Raw genomic sequence first — 25117 nt, 5'->3', positions numbered from 1 at the left:
TGGTTTTGCCTCCTGTACAATGTTACAAACCTCCATCCATAGTTCTTCTGATACTCTGTCAGATCTAATCAATTGAATCCATTTGTCACTTCCACTGTATAATCATAAGGGATTTGATTTATATCATACCTGAACAGTCTACTGGTTTGCCCTACTTTCTTTAAGTATAAATTTTGCAATAAGGAGTTCATGATCTGAGCCACTACATAAAGTCTGCCATATTAACCATTTTAAGTGTATAATTCAGAGGCATTAATTATATTCACAATGTTGTGCAGCCATCACAGCTATCTGCATCCAACATTTTTCTGTCACTTCATATAGAATACCTATACCAAGTAAATAACTCTGATCGCCATGCCCTTGCCCCAGGAATTCTCTAATTTAATTCTGTTTATGAATTGGCCAGCTCAGATTAATAGACAGCTCAGATAAGTAGAATCATACAATATTTGTGTCTGAGTTGTTTCTAAGGTTAATCTATGTTATGGAACGTATCAGAATCTCATTCCTTTACATGGCTGAATAGTATTTCATGCTGTACATCAACTTTTTTTTTTTTGCTGTGCTGCGTGGCATGTCAGATCTTAGTTCCCCAACCAGGGACTGAACCCATACCCCTGCAGTGGAAGCACAAAGTCTTAACCACTGGATTATCAGGGAATTTCCTTTAATTTTTAAACCAACATTTTAATATCATATAGTATTTAATATGGAATTCTAAAAGGCCTTTCCATACTAATCCATTTAAATAGCCCTTTGCCCTCTGTTTTCCACCCTTCACAAATTTCCATTGTTTTATTTTTTTCACAGTATCTGAAAATATCCTCCTTAGTCATTTGAACTCAGTTTCTTTTTCGCCTTCAAAAATTAGAAGAGATGCATAACTGTATCTCCAGTAACCAATCAGTTTCTACCAGTGAGGAGGTGTGGATGGTGCAAAGAAAGGAACTACTCTTACCTGGTACGCTTGATATACACAGAACATGAGAGTTACAAACAGTGAAACTGTCTAGGATGTTGCCTGGTTGAACAGCATCAATAATGATAACTTTTGTAGCTGAATGAGTGCTGGTACAGATCCAGACTAGACTGGATAATTCTTCTTGATTTTTTAACTCCTTCTGTTGTTCCTGCATAGGCAAAGCAAAGAAAATGAATGTTTAAAATGAGATGTGTGCATAAATATTTATATGGCTGTGCTATTACACTAAAGGACACTACTATTTAAACTCCACTTCCAGATTATTTAGAAGGCTGAGAGTATAATCACCTTTCAACAATAATCAGTAGACGAAAAACTAGTAGTTATCAGTGATAAAAAATGTTCTCTATCTTGACTGTGATAGTTGTTACACATGTTCACAATTTGTCAAAACTCTTTGAACTGTACTTATTTTGAGAATATACTTTATTGAATGTAAAATATACTCCAGTAAAACTGACTTAAGAGTGAGGGCAGGACATGACCCAGCAATCCCACTTCTGGGCATACACACCGAGATGTATCTGAAAGAGACACATGCACCCCAATGTTCATCGCAGCACTGTTTATAATAGCCAGGACATGGAAGCAACCTAGATGCCCATCAGCAGACGAATGGATGAGGAAGCTGTGGTACATATACACCATGGAATATTACTCAGCCATTAAAAAGAATTCATTTGAATCAGTTCTAATGAGATGGATGAAACTGGAGCCCATTATACAGAGCGAAGTAAGCCAGAAAGATAAAGACCATTACAGTATACTAACACATATATATGGAATTTAGAAAGATGGTAACGATAACCCTATATGCAAAACAGAAAAAGAGACTCAGATGTATAGAACAGACTTGTGGACTCTGGGAGAAGGCGAGGGTGGGATGTTTCAAGAGAACAGCATCGAAACATGTATATTATCTAGGGTGAAACAGATCACCAGCCCAGGTTGGGTGCATGAGACAAGTGCTCGGGCCTGGTGCACTGGGAAGACCCAGAGGGATCGGGTGAGAGGGAGGTGGGAGGGGGACCGGGATGGGGAATACATGTAAATCCATGGCTAATTCATTTCAATGTATGACAAAAACCACTGCAATGATGTAAAGTAATTAGCCTCCAACTAATAAAAATAAATGGAAAAAAAAAAAAAGAGTGAGGGCAGGGATGAGGAGTAATCAAGGGCATAGTAACCCCAATTAGAAGCTGGACCTAGAAGTAAGTCTGAGACCAAAGAGCTAAACTCTTAGTCTCAGAAACTGGGGCAAATGCAATGCAAGCACTTACCTTAAGTTCCTGATCTAACTTGTCTAAGCTATTCTGAGATGCACTTCGCTGTTTACTGCCTTCTGCTTCCAAACCAGCAACATCCTTGTAAAATACACTTGCTCCAACAACAGAACCACCATCTCTGGTCTTCCCACCAGACAAATTGACTCCAACAGCACACCACAGCTTTTTGGGTTTAAAAAAAAAAAGATGGTATTACTCATTTTCTCTCTAAAAATGTTTAGAACTTTTCACATTTCCTTAATAGATGTAATGATTACAAACAGAGGGCTCTAATATTCAAACTATTTCAGTCTAAAATGACAAAATGAGAAACTTTGCCCAAGAAAGTAGAATTTAAACTCCTTCTGTTTTAGAAAAAAATCCATCAAGACTTTAAGTAATATTACCTTTAATTTCAAGATTAATTTACCTTCATTGATGTATCTTTTTCATCTAGAGGTCTGAGATAGACAGGCACAGGTAAATTTTTCATCTTATTTTCCCCTTGTCCATTGGTTACCTAATAATTGGGAAGGGGAGAGAAGGACACATTGGGTAAGTCTCATCAAAAGTGAACTTACAGAACCACTGAGACATGGGCAAGCACTGCTATAACATATTTACTCTATGAAGTCAAGTTAAGTTAACTTTGTCTTTCTTACTTGAAAAATGAGCAGAAAATCAAGTGGTAATTAGAGAAAATAAGGGAGCTCAGAAAACATACACTAATTCACAGACCTGTTAGTACACACATGTGGGTTTGACTGTGTGTGTTGTGTGTGTGTTTGAGGGGTAGGGAATATATTCTTGAAAGACATGAATTGAGTTTTAAGTTAACAGTTTGAAAGGCTTCATAAGGAAGACTTCTTTTAATGTTTAAATGATACTAATTTTCTTTTAGATGAAATCTTCAATATTAAAACAGAGTACGTTATCTCAAAGTCCCATACTCAGCCACCTCCTATATTGACCCCTCTCCCTCTTCACAGAACTCGGAGGCATTTCTTTTGAACTGTAGGCTCTAGAAAACAGCCTGAAAACAAAACCACAATCCTTAATGCTTCTCTAAACATGTGCCAAATTCATGCTGCTTGAAACCAGTAGGTTTGGGATATGTATTTATAATCTTTCATGCCCAGGCCTACTCCTCTCTCTCTGTATTTCCCACTAGACGCTCTTAACATATTCAAACGTTACCTGTTTGTACTTTTGAGGCAGACTCCAGCCAAAAGCCTGCACTCTACCATCTTCCTTCTGAACATGTGCCTTTACCTGACGATATTGTTCTCTCTTTTGTTCTCTGCGTGAGGCTAAACTAGCTTCAGTTCTAAAAGAAAAGGAAATTTCCTTTTTTAATTACTTGAATATAACAATAGCTTATCTCCCTTCTTCTGCTAAAATAGAAATAACAAGAAAAAATTACCTTTGTGTCAGTTTACAGATAATATATAATTGAATCCTAACACCTCTGAGGTAGGCTATCATGCTCATATTTATAGCCAGGGCTCTGAGAGGTTAACATTCCCAGGTTCATGTATCTAATGAGGAACAGAGTCAGGAACCCAATTTCCTCTTACAACAAAAAGTATTAGTCGCTCAGTTATGTCAGACTCTTTGCAACCCATGGACTATAGCCCGCCAGGCTGCTACTTCCATGGAATTTCCCAGGCAAGAATACTGGAATGGGTAGCCACTCCCTTCTCCAGTGGATCTTCCCAACCCAGGGATCAAACCCAGGGATCAAACCCAGGTCTCCTGCATTTCAGGCAGATTCTTAACTCTCTGAGCCACTAGGGAAGCCATTTATAGTTCCATCTGAACCCTTATAACTGATCTGAAAAGAGGCAAGAATATTCTAAACTGTTATTTAGAGCATAACCATTAGTCTGGAAAATACTTACTCTTCGCTAAGAAAATCAAAGGCTTTGGACTTATCCCCAGGGAGTTGAGATAAGGTGCTGCTTCTTTTCTTGACGGAAGGAGTAACATGAGAGGTTGGTGCATTGTACTTCAGATTAACTGGTGGTTCGGGCTTCTTAGTAGTGTTACTTGAGGAGCTGAAAAGTCGGCTGAAACTAAAAGGAAAGTAAGAGAGAATGTGTGTGTGTGGTGTGTTTATGTATCACACACATGCTTAAGACCAACGCATGCTTAAGACCAATAATTCTTTACAAATTCCAGAGTTTTTACAAGGCAATGAGTTAGAAACTAGCAAAAAGACTTTTTGCAGTAACACACTGGAGTCTTAGCAATAATTCACAGCCAAACTCAGACATTCAGGAAAGAGAAACCATTGCCTAGAATGGCAAATCTCTGTTCTTTAATTAGTAATTCTCGTAATGAAAGGAAGAAGCTCTTGAGTACAGAGACTTTCTCATAAAGAAGAAATAAGACAGTTCCTTTAGCCAGCCAGTGGTTGTTAAATAGCAAGGTACAGCTGTGTGGTTTGAAGAGAAGCTTAGTAAGCAACTTTTAAAAATAGTTATAATAAAGTACTAGAACACATATTACCATTTTAACACACATCTTATAAATTTCCTTACTAACCTCAATTTAAGTAACTATTTTTCACATTCACTCAAAAAGAAAAAAAACCTTTTTCTATTAAATAGCAGATTCCTCAAAAAGGGGTAAGTTTTTAGCACAATAAATGCATAGTACTCCTGGCACAAACACAGTTCAAGTCCAAAGCACAAACATATACACACTACTCAAACCCCACAAACACTAAATTTTTAATCTTCGCTCTCTAATAAATCTTCTTAAAATCACACAATTAATGAATCAGTAACTTATTTAATGGGGATCTAGGAAATCATCAACTCTAAAAATAATTCCCCATTATTCTATTTAATTGAGCAGAGGATGCCACCAAATGCACAATCAACATGATGCAGCTTACGATAACATTAATTTTTTTGTCCTCAAGAACAGCCTTACCGAGTTGGCATACTACATACCAAAAAGAAAAAGTTCAGTTTAGCTATATACCCTGAATTTAAAAAGGAAACTAAGAAGAAAGAAATCATTTGTGAAAACAGATTGATTCTAATCTTCTTTGTCTCAAAGTGCTGCTATCTAATGTCTTCATATGATTTTAGATACTTACAACTGCCAAATGCTTGACCTCTTCTTCTCCTGCATGGCTGGATTTTCTCTTGATGCACTACATGGAAAGGGAAAAGGAAAGAGAAGGAGGGAGAGATTAAATGAATGTGTCATCAGTGAGACGGTCTAGCTTTCTATCTAAACAACCAGGGACCCAAGAAGCTCATGAAATACATGGAGAATCAAGTTTAATAAAAAATTACTTTGATCTATATGTCAGTCAGTCTGTTAAGGACAACACAACTAATAATATTGAAATTCCATCCCTTCCTCAAGAGCTCAGAGTACTGATAGAGAAAAAATTGCTATCTGTGCAGGACAGACAACCAACAAGCCTGAATGTTAATGTTTAAATTTTTTATGAGCTATCCTCCAACTTTCCTTTTTATTAGGTTGGTACAAAAGTAATTGCAGGGTTGCATTGTTGAAACTTGCTGTTTGATACTGGAATACATTCTTAAATAAATGTGGTCATGTTATACATCATTTTAATGTGTATTTCTTGTTTTATGCTTTTTTGTTAATGACTTTTTAACTAGCTGTTTATCTTATATTTATTTTAGACTAGGGAAATGATGTTAGACAAAAAGCAAATTCAAGTGATTTTTTTATTCTAGTTCAAAATGGGTCGTAAAGCAGCGGAGACAACGCGTAACATCAACAACACATTTGGCCCAGAAACTGCTAATGAACACACAGTGCAGTGGTGGTTCAAGAAGTTTTGCAAAGGAGACAAGAGCCTTGAAGACTGACAACGACCAACTGAGAGCAATCACTGAGCTGATTCTCTTACAAGACATGAGAAGTTGCCAAAGAACTCAACGTCAACCATTCTACAGTCATCTGGCATTTGACACACACTGGAAAGGTGAAAAAGCTTGGTAAGTGGGTGCAACATGAGCTGGCCAAAAATCAAAAACATGGTCATTCTGAAGTGTCGTCTTCTCTCATCCTATGCAACAACGATGAACTATTTCTCGATGGGATTGACATGTGACAAAAAGTAAGATTTTATTGACAATTGGTGGCGGACCAGCTCAGTGACTGGACTGAGAAGAAGCTCCAAAGCACTTCCCAAAATCAAACTTGCACCAAAAGAAAAGGTCATGGTCACTATTTGGTGGTTTGCTGCCAGTGTGATCCATTACAGCTTTCTGAATCCTGGCAAAACCATTACATCTGAGAAGTATGCTCAGCAAATCAGTGAGATGCACCGAATATTGCAATGCCTACAGCCAGTGTTGGTCAACCAAAAGGGCCCAATTCTTCTCCATGATAATGCCTGATGGCATGTCACACACCCAATGCCTCAAAAGTTGAACAAACTGAAGTTTAGTATCATCCGCCATATTCATCTGACCTCTGGCAAACCAACTACCACTTCACGCATCTTGACAACTTTTTGCAGGGAAAGTGCTTCCACAACCAGCAGGATGCGGAAAATGCTTTCCAAGAGTTAGCTGAATCCCGAAGTACAGATTTTTACACTACAGGAATAAACAAACTTATTTTTCATTGGCAAAAATGTGTTGACTGCAATGGTTCCTATTTTGATTAATAAAGATGTGTTTGAGCTTAGTTATAATGATTTAAAATTCACAGTCTGAAACTGTAATTACATTTGCATCAAAATAATATTAAAATATTGCATTATAAATCTCTGTCTCTACATAAAGATACTGTTTGTCTTATATTTCCAGTTCTCAAAAACTAGCTTGTAACTTTATTGTTCTAATGGGTCATTTTTCACAGGACTAAAATTTTTTAATTGCTGAAAAGCTGACCAGGAAAGAAAATAAACTGGATTGATTAGGTAATTAGGCAAAATTTTTCTTTTAAAAAGGGCACTGCAAACTGATTCAGTATGGCTGTAAGGATTTTGCCATCACTGTCAGAGCTCCCTTTTCTGGTTTTGGGGTTTTTTTTTTTGGACTAATTTTAAAACATCTTTTAATTCAATTGAGGAAGTTAAAAGTTACCATTTTTTTTTCACTTGTTGACTACCATTTGGCTGTGAAAATTAAAAATAGTAATAAAAAGTGGAGCCTAACTATATGTCTTAGTTGTTAAACTATTTACTTATTTATTCAAAATCTCTTTATTAAAAGCAGGTGTTTAAGAACATATTTGTTAGTATATTGGTTTCTTTGTCCAATAAATAAAGATTAAGATACTAATCAGGCTTCCCTGGTGGCTCAGTGGTAAAGAATCCACTTGCCAATGCAGGAGACGTGGGTTCAATCCCTGGGTCGGGAAGATCCCCTGGAGAAGGAAATGGCAACCCACTCCAGTACTCTTGCCTGGGAAACCCCACGGACAGAGGAGCCTGGCAGGCTACAGCCCACTGGACTGCAAAAGAGTCAGGTATGACTTAGCAACAAAAACAAGACACTACTTATCTTCTTCCTCTTAGCAGTTATAAGCAATTACAACTTTTGAAAATTGTAAATGTGCTATATAAAATGTTTCATTCACTACTATTAAGTAAAGGATATAATCATAAGTAAGTAAAAGTGGTGGTTAGAAAATGCTTTCATAAAGTTTAAAACAATGTGTCAGTGTGTACTGTTACTGGTAAATCTGATGTGACCAATCAAACTGAAAAATATGGGCAAATTAGGGGGCAATTAATTTACAAACTTTTCATGAACTCTTTAAAATTGAAGTAACAAACACTGTTACTGAGGATATGACCATTAGATGGCAGCATTAATAAGTAAGATCCAACTGACAAAGGTGTCAATGGAAGGTTGCTTTTATACAAGACTAGTCAGAAAGGAGAAAAAAAATCAGGACTATTTTACAGGACGACACTGAGTAAGAATGATTTTGTTTCTTATGTTGAAAATGAAAATTTTATCTCTTCCTGACATTATTGCAAAAGTAGTATCAGTTTCTATATTCTTTTAAAAAATGACTGATGAAAGAAATGTTCACATACTGAGGTACGGAGAAGAATTCTGGCTTATACATGCTTTAATTGAAATGTTATGCTAACTTAAATGCCTATTTGTGGACTATCAAACATATATTATACATACGCTTTAATTATTAAAGAAAAGGGTGCACTGACCAGAAGTAAAGAGTGTCTATGTTAAAAAAATAAAAGGTGAAATGCCTCCCTTCCTGGGACACCAATGCTGATACTCAGTCTTTTGGTTTTTTTTTTTTCCATTTATTTTTATTAGTTGGAGGCTAATTACTTTACATCATTGCAATGGTTTTTGTCATACATTGAAATGAATTAGCCATGGATTTACATGTATTCCCCATCCCGGTCCCCCCTCCCACCTCCCTCTCCACCAGATCCCTCTGGGTCTTCCCAGTGCACCAGGCCCGAGCACTTGTCTCATGCACCCAACCTGGGCTGGTGATCTGTTTCACCCTAGATAATATACATGTTTCGATGCTGTTCTCTTGAAACATCCCACCCTCGCCTTCTCCCAGAGTCCACAAGTCTGTTCTATACATCTGAGTCTCTTTTTCTGTTTTGCATATAGGGTTATCGTTACCATCTTTCTAAATTCCATATATATGTGTTAGTATACTGTAATGGTCTTTATCTTTCTGGCTTACTTCGCTCTGTATAATGGGCTCCAGTTTCATCCATCTCATTAGAACTGATTCAAATGAATTCTTTTTAATGGCTGAGTAATATTCCATGGTGTATATGTACCACAGCTTCCTCATCCATTCGTCTGCTGATGGGCATCTAGGTTGCTTCCATGTCCTGGCTATTATAAACAGTGCTGCGATGAACACTGGGGTGTACGTGTCTCTTTCAGATTGATACTCAGTCTTTTGATGGTAAGACTCCCTTTCCAGGTGGCAAGGCTATACTGTCTCACTGTGTACATGCTGATCTGGTGTTTCAGAAACCCTGAAGGAATGTTTCCCTGACTTGTTTGATTTTGCTTGTTCTGACAAGATATAAAACTGTGCTGAAAACCACACATCTGGCAGTTATCAGAGAGGCTCTCTCCCAGGCTACAGTCCTCCATTTGGCACCAAAAAAACTCTTCCATTTCAATTATAGATTGTTTATTGATTATTTTCATCGACAGACTACTCAACTGCCTTTGAGAGGTTGTGGGAATATCCTCCAAGAAGCTTTACTGGCCCCAAAGGCACCCACTTCCATCACATTCTGTTTCTAATTGCCAGTGTTTCTTTAGACCTTTCCTAGTAAACAGAGCAAGGGCTTGGATCCCCAAGGGAGGACTCCAGTTGTGAACACAGAAATGAATATTAGTAAACAATCAGAAACCTGGTAAACGATAAATTAAGTAGAAAAACACCAGAGGTACTTCTCATACAAACCGAATCATCTCTGTCCATCGAACAGCTTCCTGAAGCTCCATCAATCTCTCTTTATATTGGTTTCTCTCCATTAGAACTCGGGCCATTTCTACTCTAGTAAACCGCTTCCTTTGGGCTGTGGGAATATCACTCTATAACGAAAAGAAGACTGCAGATCACTCTGGGAGCCTGTATCTGTTTTGGTCTTATAGCTCAGACTTAGGTAAAATTTTTAAGCTTTTAACACTCCTTAATTTTAATATATTAACTTACAAAAAGCATAAAAACCTGTTGGCCAGTTATCAAGGTACCCAATGCTGGGAGTCACTAAAACACCAAAAGAAATATAAAATAAATATAAGATGGAGATAACTGTATTAACCAGAATTATTATTAAGGAAGGTAAGGAATATGAGTATGGTCAGATCCCAAAGGGAGTTGTTCAAACTTCCTTCTACTGCTGATTTCTTTCCAAAGGCTCTCCTGGAAAGGAAGGTTGGTTTAACTATTGGGCTTTTGTTTTGCTAAGTGGAGTATGCACATTTTGAATCAAAGCTGAAAGGCATGGGACAGTAAGATAAGAGCTGAGCTTTTAGCCTTCAGTAGTTTCCTCCTTCATCCTCCTGCTGCAGAACCTGACCTCTCCTTAAAAAAAAAAAGTCAAACAACAAATAATTAAAGGATTTTGTGTTTGCAACACAGCAATCCCACTACTAGCTATACACTCTGGAAAAATCAGGAGACTCTTACTGCAATGTTCATAACAGCACTGTCTGTAGTACTAAAAAGCTGAAAATAACCAAAATATTCATTTACAGAAAAACAAATACATAAATTATAGTACATTTATATAATGGGATATTATAAAACAGTGAACATGAATGAAATATATACCAATATACAAATAGGGTAAATATAAAAAACATAATACTGAAAAAAGAAGCAAGTCTCCAAGACTAAATACACATAAAACACAAAAACAATGAAAATTAAACCATAGCGTATAAAGACATATATGTGTGATATGATAAAACTATTTTTCTTTCAAGTTAATAAAATGATAAGTACAGGACAGTAGCATCCTCCAGAGGGAAAAGCATAGCATAGCTTCAATGTTTGGTAATGTCCTAGTTCTTAAACAGTGGGTTCATAATGTTAATTTATTATAATGTTAATGTTATTACTCATAACCTACATATACAGCATATATTTTAAATGTATCAAACATCATATAAAAGCACAAATAAGATATTGAGGGGCACCAAATAATCATCCTGATCAGGACATCCATATATCTCAAGTCTGATACTTAAGCAGCAAACACCTATTATAGGGATGATAACCTAGTTACCAACAGAATAACTAGTATGCTAACATTGACAAGAAGTTCATATTTATTCTTTTGTTTTTATATGTTGAAAACAACATGGGCTAATTGCTTATAAGTTGATAGGCTTATTTTTATGTTTAATACCATTAAATTTTTTATCACTAAAGCTTTCATGTATTTCTAAGTTAAAAGCGGAAACAAAACAAACAACAAACAAAAGACTCCAGAATTCTCCCGCTGGCTCCTGAGCTTAAACATGCAGACACAGCGAGAGCACAAAGCCAGAGGAAAACTGACAACACGCATACAGCTAGGGAGCTTACCATCTGGACAGCACACAGGAGCATGAGCTATCCTATTCATGATCGTAAATGTGATTTTGACTTTTTGACACCACCCTTATGGCAGAAAATGAAGAAGAACTAAAGAGCCTTTTGATGAAAGTGAAAAAGGAGAGTGACAAAGTTGACTTAACTCTCAACATTTAGAAAACTAAGATCATGACACCTGGTCCCATCACTTCATGGCAAATAGATGGGGAAACAATGGACACAGAGACAGACTTTATTTTGGGGGGCTCCAAAATCACTGCAGATGGTGACTACAGCCATGAAATTAAAAGATGCTTGCTCCTTGGAAGAAAAGTTATGACCAACCTAGACAGCATATTAAAAAGCAGAGACGTTACTTTGCCAACAAAAGTCCACATAGTCAAAGCTATGGTTTTTCCAGTAGTCATGTATGGATGTGAGAGTTGGACTATAAAGAAAGCTGAGCACCGAAGAATTGATGGCTTTGAACTGTGGTGTTGGAGAAGACTCTTGAGAGTCCCTTGGACTGCAAGGAGATCCAACCAGTCCATCCTAAAGGAAATCAGTCCTGAATATTCATTGGAAGGACTGATGCTGAAGCTGAAACTCCAATACTTTGGCCACCTGATGCAAAGAACTGACTCATTGGAAAAGACCCTGATGCTGGGAAAGACTGAAGGCAGGAGGAGAAGGGGATGACAGAAGATGAGATGGTTGGATGGCACTACCAACTCAATGGACATGAGTTTGAGTAAACTCCGGGAGTTGGTGATGGACAGGCAGGCCTGGCACGCTGCAGTCCATGGGGTCGCAAAGAGTCAGACACATCTGAGTGACTGAACCGAACCTCATCTTTAAAGTGATATATCCAAAGCTTAATTAACAATATTTCCCCAAAATACCAGAATGTGGCAAAGTAAGAAAAACAAGTTCAAAATTATAAACCTACATCATCATCATCTTTTGCTTTTTGCTTTGCATCTTCAACTTCTGCACGAGCTCTAGAGGGGCGGAAAAAACACAAAGTGTTATTCAAGTTGACTTCAACTTTTTAAAGAATGGAGAATAGGTCAAAAATTTAACTACCGTTAAATGATTATTTTTCTTTTTCCAAACAGAGTATTTAGCTGCTTTTACTTAAGGGAACATGATTATAGCATTGTTGTCAGAAAACCAGGTATTAAAGAAAGCTGGGTAAAGAAAAATAATGTTTCGTTTCCTGATTAGCAACATCTGAACAGTCTAACTTCTTTCACAATCATGACATACAATAGTCAATAAATGGGAGGGTCTGTTCAGAGTAGAGGCAATCAGCCAGGCACTTAACCTTATCCCAGGCAGTTCTGTGCCTTTTGTGCCTTGAGAGGACTAAAGGTAGCAGTCTTATTATAATCCTGGTGGTACACTGGCAATGCTTGTTTGGTTTAGAACAACATGGTAAAAACTTACTTCCTAAGCTCTTCTTCCAATTCTTTGTTCTTTTCCTCCAGCTTCAGCTTGGCTTGTTTCACAGCCTCCAGCTCCCCTTGCAGTACATCTTTCTCACAGGTAAGTTCATCTACTTTTGCTATCAAGTCATTCTTCACTACATTCAAGGCATTTCTAAGAAACACATATTTAAAGAGCACCATTACAAATAAATATCCTATCTTTAAGCTTATTTCTCTTGTAGACTAAAGTAACTACAATAAAAAAGCTAAATAATAACTGAATGCTTCAAAGATACTCTATCTGATGTTGTCTGCAGGTTTAAAAAAAAAGCCGACAAAGTAATGGCCTGTTTCTACTTTTCTCACTTACCAAAGAATAAATAGATAAGGCAAGGCAGACCACCAAATTATTAAAAGTCAGAATTAAGATTAAATTTATAATATCCATAAGGGTATTATTCTTACTAAGTTTTGAAACGATACTACACAGGACACATTCAGAAGATTAAGAGAAAGGCATGGATACTTGCAGGGTAAAAGGAGATCAAAATCTGTTTATGGAAAAAACAACAACAACAACAAAAAACCCCAGAGCAATGAAACCTATCTATCAGTGAAATTAGGTACCATTAACTATCTGCTTGTGTACATGTGTATGCACAAGGCCATACACAGAGAAGGGGAGGAGATAGGGTAATAAGTCTGCATTTGTACTGTGTTTAATTTAGATGTGACATTGATATGGATGAGAAGAAAATTTAGTATCTCCTGTTGCCTGTTAAATTCTGTATATACTTACTTGGTTTCCAACAGTTGTGTATTTTCCAATATAAGATTTTCAACTTCACGACCCATTCCTATCAAAGAAAAAAGATAAAAACTTTGAAAATAAATTTATTAAAACTATATAAATAGACTTAAGACAAGCTATAGTCACAAATTTTATTGTAACATTTTATCTGTCCCTCAATAATTTCATTTTGTCTATAATTTCATTTTTATATGTTTACTTGCATACATTATAAAATTATAATTATCTACCACAGAACAAAGCTAAAGGTTTTAAGTCTGTATTTTGCTTCTCCTAGATAATATTCCAAAAACAGTGAAGACTTTTCTGCCAAATATTTTTAAAAGTAACAGTATTTAGTGGGGAAAAAAGAATAGCATTAATATGGGTGAAAAATCATTTCTAAATCACACTTGATATTGTAGGCTTTTGCCTAAAAATTAGGTCTTATTAATACAGAACAGGCAGAAACAAGAAACAGAACCCCAACACAGATGAAACCTTACCAAAGAAATTATGGTCTTAAAGCCCATGCATTCCATGTAAAGCAAAAACAAAGAACAAGAGATGTTTCATGTGAGAAACAGCATGAAAATAGACACTTAATCCAAGTTTTATGCATGATATGAAAGACATTTGAAATCACAATGTTATGATTTAATGCATAATGATTTGGAAAAGACAGAAATTAAGATGATTTCCTTCATTCATAAGGATGTTCTGATATGTTACTAATTCTTCTACAAAATAAACTTGAATTTAATTAGAATGAAAATTCCAGATCAATAATATAAAGGTTTCTTCAAAGTGCCCTCTTTGAAACAATGTTTACTTGTCAATTTATAGAACCTTCCTTAATAACTTAATGAGTACTATAAGGTGGGTGGTAGAATAGTCAATGCAAGATCCAACATAGTGATCTTCAGGGAGAAGAAAGCTATTTAGCTGCGACTTGTAAGAAACCGAAGAAATTAAACAACACACTAGGGAACATACCTCAAAAAGTTACAAAAACAAAGCAAAGCAAAACAAAACACCAACCATTCCATGTTTCATAAGCTAATATTGGAAAATTACATACAGTGGAAGAAATAATATTCATAACCCACCTAAAAAAGGAAACATTTCTAAAGAAAACAACAAAAAATTAAAAGAGCTAACATGTCTCTTTATTTTAAAAAAGAGGTAATATTTCAAATAACTAAAAGATAATTTAAAACTCAACCAACCTGGGAATGCTAGAAGTTCTCTGTTCACTTATGGACTCCTATATTGTCTGTATTATAATTATCTCAGATATTCTCAAAGAACAAGGTACTTCCACCATGAAGAATAAATACCAGAAATAGTAGCTTATTTAATCATCTACATATGATCCAAAAGCTGAAACTAAACACAAACTAAAACAGTTTCCAAATTCCAATTTAAAAATGAATTTGACAAGATACGTTGAAATATTTGCTTTAAACACTAACGTTAATAAAGCTATAGAGTCAAAAGAAATAGGGTTGAGGTTGGGTGAAAAAGTTTATATAATGACTGCTAAACTCTCAAGCACATAGGGAGCTAAGCATAAAAGCTGAAAAATATATGTGGGGAAAATATAGTTGAGCAGGAAAAAAAATGAAAAAGCATTAATGAGAAAAGAAGCCAAGACCACCTAGCTTAAAAAGCTGTAACATTAAAGTATTTTAAAAGCATACACACCAGAATATTCCCCTGGGGAAGCAGCCCAAGCAAAAAAATGAATGAGAATCTCAATTAGATTGTTTTCAGAAAGCAAGATCCATACTCATTTATTTCAAAATGAGAGAAAGGAGCCAATAAAATTGAAAAGATGTAGAGAAACCGAACATAATAAAGTATAAATATCATAAACAGGAATATTTTTGAAATATGTACTCTATGGAAATCATCTTATAATATAGTTTCTGGAGTTTACACATTCTCGGTGAAGAGTTCTTCTAAAATCTACCATATAAATATAATGCATAACCAATACCATTGTCCAAAATTTTCACTTTGAAATGTACTGATAAAAATGATGACTATATGAAAAATGTAACTTGAAGTGGCCATACTTCTATAAATGTCTTCAACTAAGCATAAACTTAGGTGTAACATATTTGGAAAACTTACCCTATTAAAACAAGCAAAAAACTGCCTGATAGTTTTAAAAATAAAACACATCTCATTTGGATTTTAGCACTGATTTGCAAGTTAGGTTTATAGATGGGATTCCAGATTATCTGTTGCTTCCTTGAGGAAGTATGCACAATTTTATCTATTTCTGTAGGTGCATTTTCCAAAAGTACACTCCTCTCTTACAAATTCTCCTTTAAAGGAATTTTAATTTCAAAAATTAAAGAAGTATAGGTTTAGAGGTGAAACAAAACTGTTACAACTATTTAACAGTCCACTCACTCAGTTGCTGTGCCATGTGCCAAAGACCCAACAGTGAGCAAAAGATATAATTGTCTAGGCCATACTGAGCTTATAGTCCAGTCAGGGAGGCAGGCACGTTAAAAAACTACAATAAAATATTATGAAGAGTTGCATAATAAATGTAGTGCTATGGGAATGCTTCCAAACAACTGAGCTTTAACAAGGGGATTGAGGCAGAACTCACAGAGGAGGGTATGCCATTTAGTTAGAGGCAAGAAGGAGATACAGAAACAGATACATAGACTTTTTTTTTTAAGGAAGGAGGCAAAAAATCCTCATGACTGGTTTTGAGGGAAGTGAGAGAGATTTAGGATGGAAAAATGAGTTGATGGTGAGGTCATTCATTGAGTTGACACATGTTGATATAAGAACAGCCTTGGGGGACATAAAGATGTTGATGAACTGAGTTTTAGCTACAAAGCTCTACAAATTATCTTAGAAGTGGTCTAGAGTGCTGTTTGGAAGTAATAGTCTGGAGCCATAGAAAAAAATCTTAGATGGAGAGAAAAAGTTTAGAGCAATGAGCCATGAAAACCCAGAAAAAGCAAGAGCAAATAAGACATCCCAAACATGGAAACAAGCCTGGACTAGGAACATCTGAAAGCTGGGCAGAGAAAGGATCCTGCAAAGACTGAAAAGAAATCATCAGAGGCAGGAAAGAATAGAGAGAACTCTGATAGGACAGAACCCACAGCAAAGCTGTTTAAAGACAAATGCAATTTGAGAAGTCATGTGAAATAACTAAGAAGGAACTGCTGGAGATAGCAAACAAGAAGGCTATTTCTGGGAAGGTTAGTGTGGGGCAGAATGACAGACTGCAGTCAGACGAGGTGCAAGTGAGGCTAGGGAAATCCTGCCCGTTAAAAGTAGACACACTTTCAAGAAGTCTGTTTTGTTCACTGGTATATCAATCTAGAATAGTGCCAGGCACATAATAGACACCTGCCTCACTGATATTGCTGCAAAAAACCATGGTTGGCAATGGAAGGAGAGTCATCTGGTGGAAAGGTACTAAAGATATGGAGTCAGAAGAGGGAAGTAGTTTTATTTTAAAATGGTAAAGACCGGAACATGTTTAAATGATAACAGGAAGAAGTTAGTTAAAATAGTGAAATTGAAAAAATAAAATTTAATCAATAGTAAGAAAATTAAAGAAAATCTCAAGAATAGCATGAATGAATGTATGATTCACAAGTTCTAGAATATGGCCATGGGGGATAAGTGACAAAAGTGAATGGAGAAAAGAATCACTGGAAATAAAGTCAAAGAATGAGATATCAATCAAGATAAAGGACAAACTGTGGGGGATTATCTTTTTTAAACTATTAAAATTTGAAAAAAGTAATCTAAAACTGAGTACATGCATAATGATTACAAAGACCAGGGAAGAGTTTTACAATAACACAGTAATTGTAAAATGAATAATGAGTTATAGAAATGAACTTATTTATCAACTAAAGACAATTTTAAGGAACTTTGGGAAATAATTTTATCAGTTTAACCATGTTCCAGTTAGTATTACAATGCAATTACTATTGCTGAATAAAACAGAAGAGAAGCCAAGGAACAACTACGTGCATTGGAGGTTTCATTTAACATCTTTGACCGAAAGTATTCATATACGCTTAAATCACTTAAGGTAATATATTAAAACTTCAAATCTGGAACATTTTCCAGGTAAATATATAAATATCTGTAAAAGGGAAAAGAGAGTAGTTTACAGTTTATTTCTTTTTTTCAAAGTGGAAAGGAAATCAGGATTTTGTTTTAAGCTATTTATTTTGCTTAATTTTCTGACTTAAAAAATGGAAGCTTTCGGAAAAATATTTTATTTAAAAGATGACAATTATTTCTAAGCATTATGTGGCTTCTTACATCTTTACAAGAAATTAAGTTTAGGGCCACCAACTTCAATAATGATATTATTCAATACTGGATTATAAGGAAGCAGAGGGTTAAAAGTACATTTAAAAAGTACTTCACTCTGGTAAATTACCAAGGGGAAGCATGAAGGAATTTTTTGAGAGGTGATATATATTAATTCTGGTAGTGGCTATACAATCCCATGCATTTGTCAAAACAAAAAACTGTGCTTTACTGTATATAAATTTGAGTTTTTGTTTAAACATTAAAAATTCTTTTTTCTAACCTTTTTTTGCATCTACTCCTCAATTTTGGCAGGAAACCAGTTTCTTATGTCAAATCTTAAAGGAACTTTTCATGCACATTGTAATGTTAACAATTTAATGTTAGAGCATAAATTTAAATGTAAAAATGGACTGCTTCTTAAGAATTAATCCTTAAGACATCCTTGAAAAATGCAAGTTCATTCAAAGCTTCCAATGTTTTACTTAGACTTTAGTGGTAGGAGTCTATACCTGACTAAGTTTACTAATGTACTTTCAATCTCTTTTACTTTAAAAAAGCCTATGAGCTCTCTGTAGACAGAAACTATGTTTCCTTCAAAAAATGCTTATTGAGGACATAACTGGTAACAATAAATTTGACATAAATGAATGTAAGCAACAACTCTCTATATCCACAAGACTGACAAACAGCACCTTTTAAGAATAGTGTAATCTATACTGAATTACTAAGGGATACAAAAAATGTTTGGAGACCAGAATCCATTCCAAAGGCATAGATTTTTAATACTATAATGTATTCAATTTCTATAAGGTCTTAAGTTATAAAGAAAGGCACATCAAAGCTAATTGACAAGAGTCAGATTCATGTAAACTTTTTCTGTTTTTTTTGACTGCATGGTGCAAGTTGCAAGATCTTAGTTCACCCACTAGGGACCGAACCTATGACCCCTGCAGTGGAAGTACAGAGTCTTAACCACTGGACCTTCAGGGAAATCTCATTCATGTAATTATTGTTCAAAGGAACTATAAAGATCACTTAGAGCAGGTGCAAACTTTTTGTGTAAAGGCCCAGATGGTGAATATTTTAGGTTTTGTAAACCACATAATCCCTGTTAAGGACAACTTAACTCTGCTATTGTGGGGCAAAAGCAACTACTGTGTGTGGGTGTCTGTGTGTGTGTGTGTGTGTGTGTGTGTCCATCCTGACCAACTCTGAGACCTTATGGACTGCAGCCTGCCAGGCTGCTCTATCCATGGGATTTTCCAGGCAAGAATACTGGAGTGGGTTGCCATTTCCTCCTCCAGGGGATCCTCCTGACCCAGGGATTGAACCTGCATCTCTTGCATCTCCAGCACTGCCAGGCAGATTCTACCACTGTGCCACCTGGGAAGCCCAAAATCAAGATAAAACATTTTAAAAAGTGTGACTGTGTCCCAATAAAACTTATTTGTACACACAAATAATCCAGGAGTCACAGCCTATCCAACCCCTGAATCAGAGCTCAAGTCTTTCTTTTTATACACAAAGAAACTAATGCCCAGAGAGGTTAAGATATTTGGCAAAGGTCATTCACTCCCTGGTGGTTCAGCGGTAAAGAATCTGCTTGGTAATGAAGGAGACCAGGGTTCAATCTATGGGTTAGAAAGATCCCCTGGAGAAGGAAATGGCAATCCACTCCAGCATTCTTGCCTGGGAAATCCCATGGACAGAGGAACCTGGCAGGCTATATAGTCCATGGGGTTGTAAAGAGTCAGACAAGACTTAGCAACTGAACAACAACAACAAACCAGATCAACAGTAGAAGAGCCAAATACAGTATCCTTTTCAAACCAGATAATCTTCAACAACACAAACTCTAACATATTTCTCAAGAAGCTAAAACAGAATACTCTGTGAAATATCAGAAAAGTCAAGTGAATTTAATGAACTCTATTTAAGCCAGGAAGTAACTATCCATCAACCCATAAAATCTATACATCTATATATAACTACATGTATACATATATCACTGCGTTTCTTATATGTAATACTGTTCTCAGAACATAGCAGGAAGGAGTTCAATAAATTGTGTATGTGAATTCAAAATACAAACTAAAAAGCAATTCAATTCTAAATGCATCCACAGGTGAAGGACATTTTCATTTAAAACTTTCATGATTTCAAAGAATACGTTCCTACTAATTACTTAAAAGCACAATAACTGCCCCACTGGACAGTTAGGGACTTTTTTAAATTTATTTTTGGTTGTGCTGGGTCCTTGATGTGCATTGCAGGCTCTTCTCTAGTTGCAGGCGAGCAAGGGCTACCCTCTAGTTGTAGTGCACAAGCTTCTCAAGTGGTGGCTTCCCTTGTGGAGTACGGGCTCTAAGGCACACGGGGCTCAGTAGCTGCGGCTCCAGGCTCTAGAATACAGGCTCAGTAGTCGTGGTTCACAGGCTTAGTTGCTTCGTGGCGCACGGGATCTCCCCAGATCAGGGAGAAGCCCGGGGTCTCTTGCATTGGCAGGCGGATTCTTTTACCACCGAGCCAGCAGGGAAGCCCCAGTTAGGGACATTTTAAAGAAACGTTCCATTATATCATTTAAAAAATCTATTTTTAAAACAGTATGATACTATTTCAGATAAACTATCATACCTAGTAAATCTGCTCCTTCATCCACATCTCCAATTAGACCTGAACCAGCTGAAGACAGTTCTTCAAAGAGAGATTCTGTATTGCGATCAAAAGCTTTGTTCTCTATGCCTTTGGTGGGAGTGCTAGGCAACAAAAACAAAACCAAATCAACAGATATGTCAAAGATGTTTTTAACAGTGCAAAATGAATACAAAAGGCTAAGTTACATAAGAATTTTAACCTGTAATATTTAATGTAAAATATAATTTAAAAGAGTTTCTCACAGGTTTCCTAAGAAATTTTCATTATATTCCACAGAGAGAACTAGAGAAGAAAATACAGAATATTTTTGTGGTGAGATCCTAGCAGACACAAAAACAGCAGCTGAGAGGGTGCACTATTCTGCATTGTTTAGGCGGTAGTCTAAGTCCTTTCACAGATTACCTTATTAAAACCACATCTACTCTACAAAAGAGCTACTGCTCTTATCCCAACTTTACAGAAGAGGAAACTAAAGAGGTTATGGAATTTGCCAAAGTCATCCAGCAAATGAGTCGAAGAGGCAGAACTCAAACCTAGGCAGCCAGGCTTCAGAATCCATGATCTTTACCACGATCTATGTTATCTGGGTATAAACTGGAACCACCATTTTATTTTTCTTTTAAGGGCAACTTGGCAAGATCTATTAAAATTTAAAATGCAAATACCCAGTGACCAAGGACTTGATGTCTAAAATACTCCTACAGGGAATTCCCTGGTGGTCCACTGGTTAGGACTTGGCACTTTCACTGTGGTGGCCCAGGTCAGGGAACTAAGATCCTGCAAGCAGTGTGGTATGGGGGAAAAAAAAAATTTTTTTAATAAAAAATCCTACAAAAGCTCTGTCACAAGAAGGCAATTATGTATGTAAAAGGATGGTAAGAGCAGCAAAACTTGAAACAATCCCAGTGCTCATTAAAAGGGCACAGATGAAATAAGTTACATATACATCTAAAAGTTTAAAATTTTAACTTTAAAAACATTAAAATAGAGCTTCAAAAATGAAAGAAACCCATTATATAGAGGTCCTTTTTAAAAAGCAAGTTGCAATACAGGGCATGTAAGCCCTTTTTGAGGCGGTACGGGAGAATGGGGAAATGTGAGTGTCTAGGCATTAATGTTGCATTAATAGAAAAAAGTCTGCCTAAGATTTCCAGTTAAATATGGTGGAGATAGTAATTTATCACCCAATAATTCAAAAATGCAACTAAAATGACAGTAAAAGAATCTAAAAAGTATATGCCCACAAGGACAGAGGGAACAGAAAAAGAACCTACAGCAGACACAACATGAACAAAATTCCATAAGATGGAAAAACATGTGGGTAAACATTTGAAACTGATTTAACTGACCAGACTAAACTGAACTTAACCCAGAAGTGTTTAGAAAGAAAGTCAGTATGAGGCCAAAATTCATGAAAAGCTTAGGAATTGATGTAACCAGCAATCTGCAGACAAAAGTTTGCAAGAGAAACATTAAGATAGAGGGATGGGATGATAGTAAGTACAAGAAGCAGTATGAGAACCTAAATCCAACCCTCCAGAGCAGTGAGACCTCCCTTTTCCTGGCATTATTCCCTGAACAACAGAAGCCAAGGTCAAATGTTATAGGCAGAAAACTGAAGAATCAATATCATGTACTTGTTGTTCACTCACTAAAGTCGTGTCTAACTCTTGGTGATCTGAAGGGCTGTAGCCCACGAGACTCCTGGACATGGGATTTTCCAGGCCAGTATACCAGAGTGGGCTGCCATTTCCTACTTCAGAGGATCTTCTCAACTGAGGTAAAGAACCCACGTCTCTTACACCTCCTGAATTGGCAGGCAGATTCTTTACAAGTGCCAAAACTTTGTTGTTGTTCAGTCGCTCAGTTGCGTCCGACTCTTTGCAACTCCATAGACTGCAGGTCATGAGGCTTCCCTGTCCTTCACCATCTCCCGGAGCTTGCTTAAACTCATGTGCATTGAGTCAGTGATGCCATCCAACCATCTCATCTTTTGTCACCCCCTTCTCCTCCTGCCTTCTATCTTTTCCAGCATCAGGGTCTTTTCCAATGAGCAGTTCTTCATATCAGGTGGCCAAAGTATTGGAGCTTCAGCTTCAGCATCAGTCCTTCCAATGAATATTCAGGGTTGATTTCCTTTAGGATTCACTGGTTTGATCTGCTAGTATTTCAAGAGACTTTCAAAAGTCTACTCTAGCACCAAAATTCATAGACATCAGTTCTTCAGGGCTCAGTCTTCTTTATGGTCCAACTCTCACATCCAAGACTACTGGAAAAACCAAAGCTTTGACTATACAGATCTTTGTTGGCAAAGTGATGTCTTCGCTTTTTAACATGCTGTCTAGGTTTCTCATAGCTTTCCTTCCAAGGAACAAAAGTCTTTCTCATGACTGCAGTCACCATCCACCCTAATTTTGGAGCCCCCCAAAATAAAACCTATCACTGTTTCCACTTTTTCCCTTTCTGTTTGCCATCAAGTGATGGGATTGCATGCCATGATCTTAGTTGCATGTTGAGTTTCAAGTCAACTTTTTCACTCTCCTCTTTCACCCTCATCAAGAGGCTCTTTTTACTCTTCACTTTCTGCCATTAGAGGAATATAATCTGCATATCTGCTGTTGATAAATCTCCCAGCAATCTTGATTCCAGCTTGTGATTCATCCAGACCAGCATTTCACATGATGTACTCTGCAAGTAAGTCAAATAGGGTGACAATATATAGCCCTGTAGTACTCCTTTACTAATTTTGAACCTGTCAGCTGTTCCATTTAAAGTTGTAGCTGTTGTTTCTTGATCCACTTACAGGTTTCTCAGGAGACAGGTATGGTGGTCTGGCACTCCCATCTCTTTAAGATTTGCCACAGTTTGTTATGATCCACACAGTCAAAGGCTTTAGGACAGTCAATGAAGCAGGAGTATAGATGTTCTGTTGGAATTCCCTTGCTTTCTCTAAGATCCAGTTAACGTTGGCAATTTGATCTCTGGTTCCTCTGCCTTTTCTAAACCCAGTTTGTACATCTGGAAGTTTTCAGTTCAGTTCAGTCGCTCAGTTGTGTCTGACTCCTTGCAAACCCATGGACTGCAGCACGCCAGGCCTCCCAGTCCATCACCAACTCCTGGAGATTACTCAAACTCACGTCCATCAGGTTGATGATGCCATCCAACCATCTCATCTTCTGTCGTCCCCTTCTCCTCCTGCCTTCAGTCTTTCCCAGCATCAGTGTCTTTCCCAATGAGTCAGTTCTTCGCATCATGTGACCAAAGTATTAGAGTTTCAGCTTCAGCATCAATCCTTCCAATGAACATTCAGGACTGATTTCCTTTAGGATGGACTGGTTGGATCTGCTTGATATCCAAGGGACTCTCAAGAGTCTTCTCCAACACTGCAATTCAAAAGCATCAATTCTTCGGTGCTCAGCTTTCTTTATAGTCCAACTCTCACATCCATACATGACTACTGGAAAAACCATAGCTTTGACTAGATGGACCTTGGCTGGCAAAATGTCTCTGCCTTTTAATATGCTGTCTAGGTTGATCATAACTTTTCTTCCAAGGAGCAAGCATCTTTATATTTCATGACTGCAGTCACCATCTGCAGTGATTTTGGAGCCTACCCCCAAAAAAGGCTGTCACTGTTTCCGCATCTATTTGCCATGAACAAATGGGACCAGATGCCATGATCTTAGTTTTCTGAATGCTGAGCTTTAAGCATTTTTCACACTTTTTCACACTCCTCTTTCATTTTCATCAAGAAGCTCTTTAGTTTTTCTTCACTTTCTGCCATTAAGGTGATGCCATCTGCATGTCTGAGGCTATTAATATTTCTCCCAGCAATCTTTATTGTAGCTTGTGCTTCATCCAGCTGGCGTTTCTCATGATGTACTCTGCATATAAGTTAAATAAGCAGGGTGACAATATAGAGCCTTGACGTTGGAACTAGTCTGTTGTTCTATGTCTAGTTCTAACTGTTGCTTCCTGATCTGCATACAGATTTCTCAAGAGGCAGGTCAGGTGGTCTGGTATTCCCATCTCCTGAAGAATTTTCCAAAGTTTGTTGTGATCCACAAAGTCAAAGGCTTTGGCATACTCAATTAAGCAGATGCTTTTCTGGAACTCTCTTGCTTTTTCGATGATCCAGTGGATGTTGGCAATTTGATCTCTGGTTCCTCTGCCTTTTCTAAATCCAGCTTGAACATCTGAAAGTTCACGGTTCACGTACTATTGAAGCCTGGCTTGGAAAATTTTGAGCATTACTTTTCTAGTGTGTGAGATGAGTGCAACTGTGTAATAGTTTGAGCATTCTTTGGCATTGCCTTTCTTTGGGATTGGAATGAAAACTGACCTTTTCCAGTCTTGTGGCCATAGCTGAGTTTTCAAAATTGCTGGCATATTGAGTGCAGTACTTTCACAGCATCATCTTTTAAGATTTGAAATAGCTCAACTGAAATTCCATCACACCTCCACACTTTGTTCATAGTGATGTTTCCTAAGGCCCACTTGACTTCACATTCCAGGATGCCTGGCTCTAGGTGAGTGATCATACCATTGTGATTATCTGGGTCATGAAGATCTTTTTTGTGTAGTTCTTCTGTGTATTCTTGCACCTCTTCTTAATCTCTTCTGCTTC

General features: G+C 36.9%; 1 protein-coding gene across 6 annotated transcripts in view; it reads right to left on the bottom strand.

The window, feature by feature from the left end:
• Positions 1-25117, bottom strand: part of SPAG9 (sperm associated antigen 9) — a 153034-nt gene that overhangs the window by 21507 nt on the left and 106410 nt on the right. For all 6 annotated transcript variants that reach the window (XM_020914204.2, XM_020914205.2, XM_020914206.2 and 3 more), the window contains 11 exons: positions 20470-20591; positions 13531-13588; positions 12751-12903; positions 12251-12302; positions 9682-9812; positions 5363-5419; positions 4155-4328; positions 3451-3580; positions 2684-2773; positions 2269-2436; positions 962-1133 (listed from right to left, as the gene is read on the bottom strand). In XM_020914204.2, coding sequence (XP_020769863.1) covers positions 962-1133; positions 2269-2436; positions 2684-2773; positions 3451-3580; positions 4155-4328; positions 5363-5419; positions 9682-9812; positions 12251-12302; positions 12751-12903; positions 13531-13588; positions 20470-20591 — 1307 coding nt within the window. The remainder of the gene's footprint in view (positions 1-961; positions 1134-2268; positions 2437-2683; positions 2774-3450; positions 3581-4154; positions 4329-5362; positions 5420-9681; positions 9813-12250; positions 12303-12750; positions 12904-13530; positions 13589-20469; positions 20592-25117) is intronic.

Source organism: Odocoileus virginianus, chromosome 17, assembly GCF_023699985.2.
Source record: "Odocoileus virginianus isolate 20LAN1187 ecotype Illinois chromosome 17, Ovbor_1.2, whole genome shotgun sequence".
NCBI classification, from domain to species: Eukaryota; Metazoa; Chordata; class Mammalia; order Artiodactyla; family Cervidae; genus Odocoileus; species Odocoileus virginianus.
Note: the sequence above shows the minus strand (reverse complement) of the source record. Positions and strands in the feature narration are given on the sequence as shown.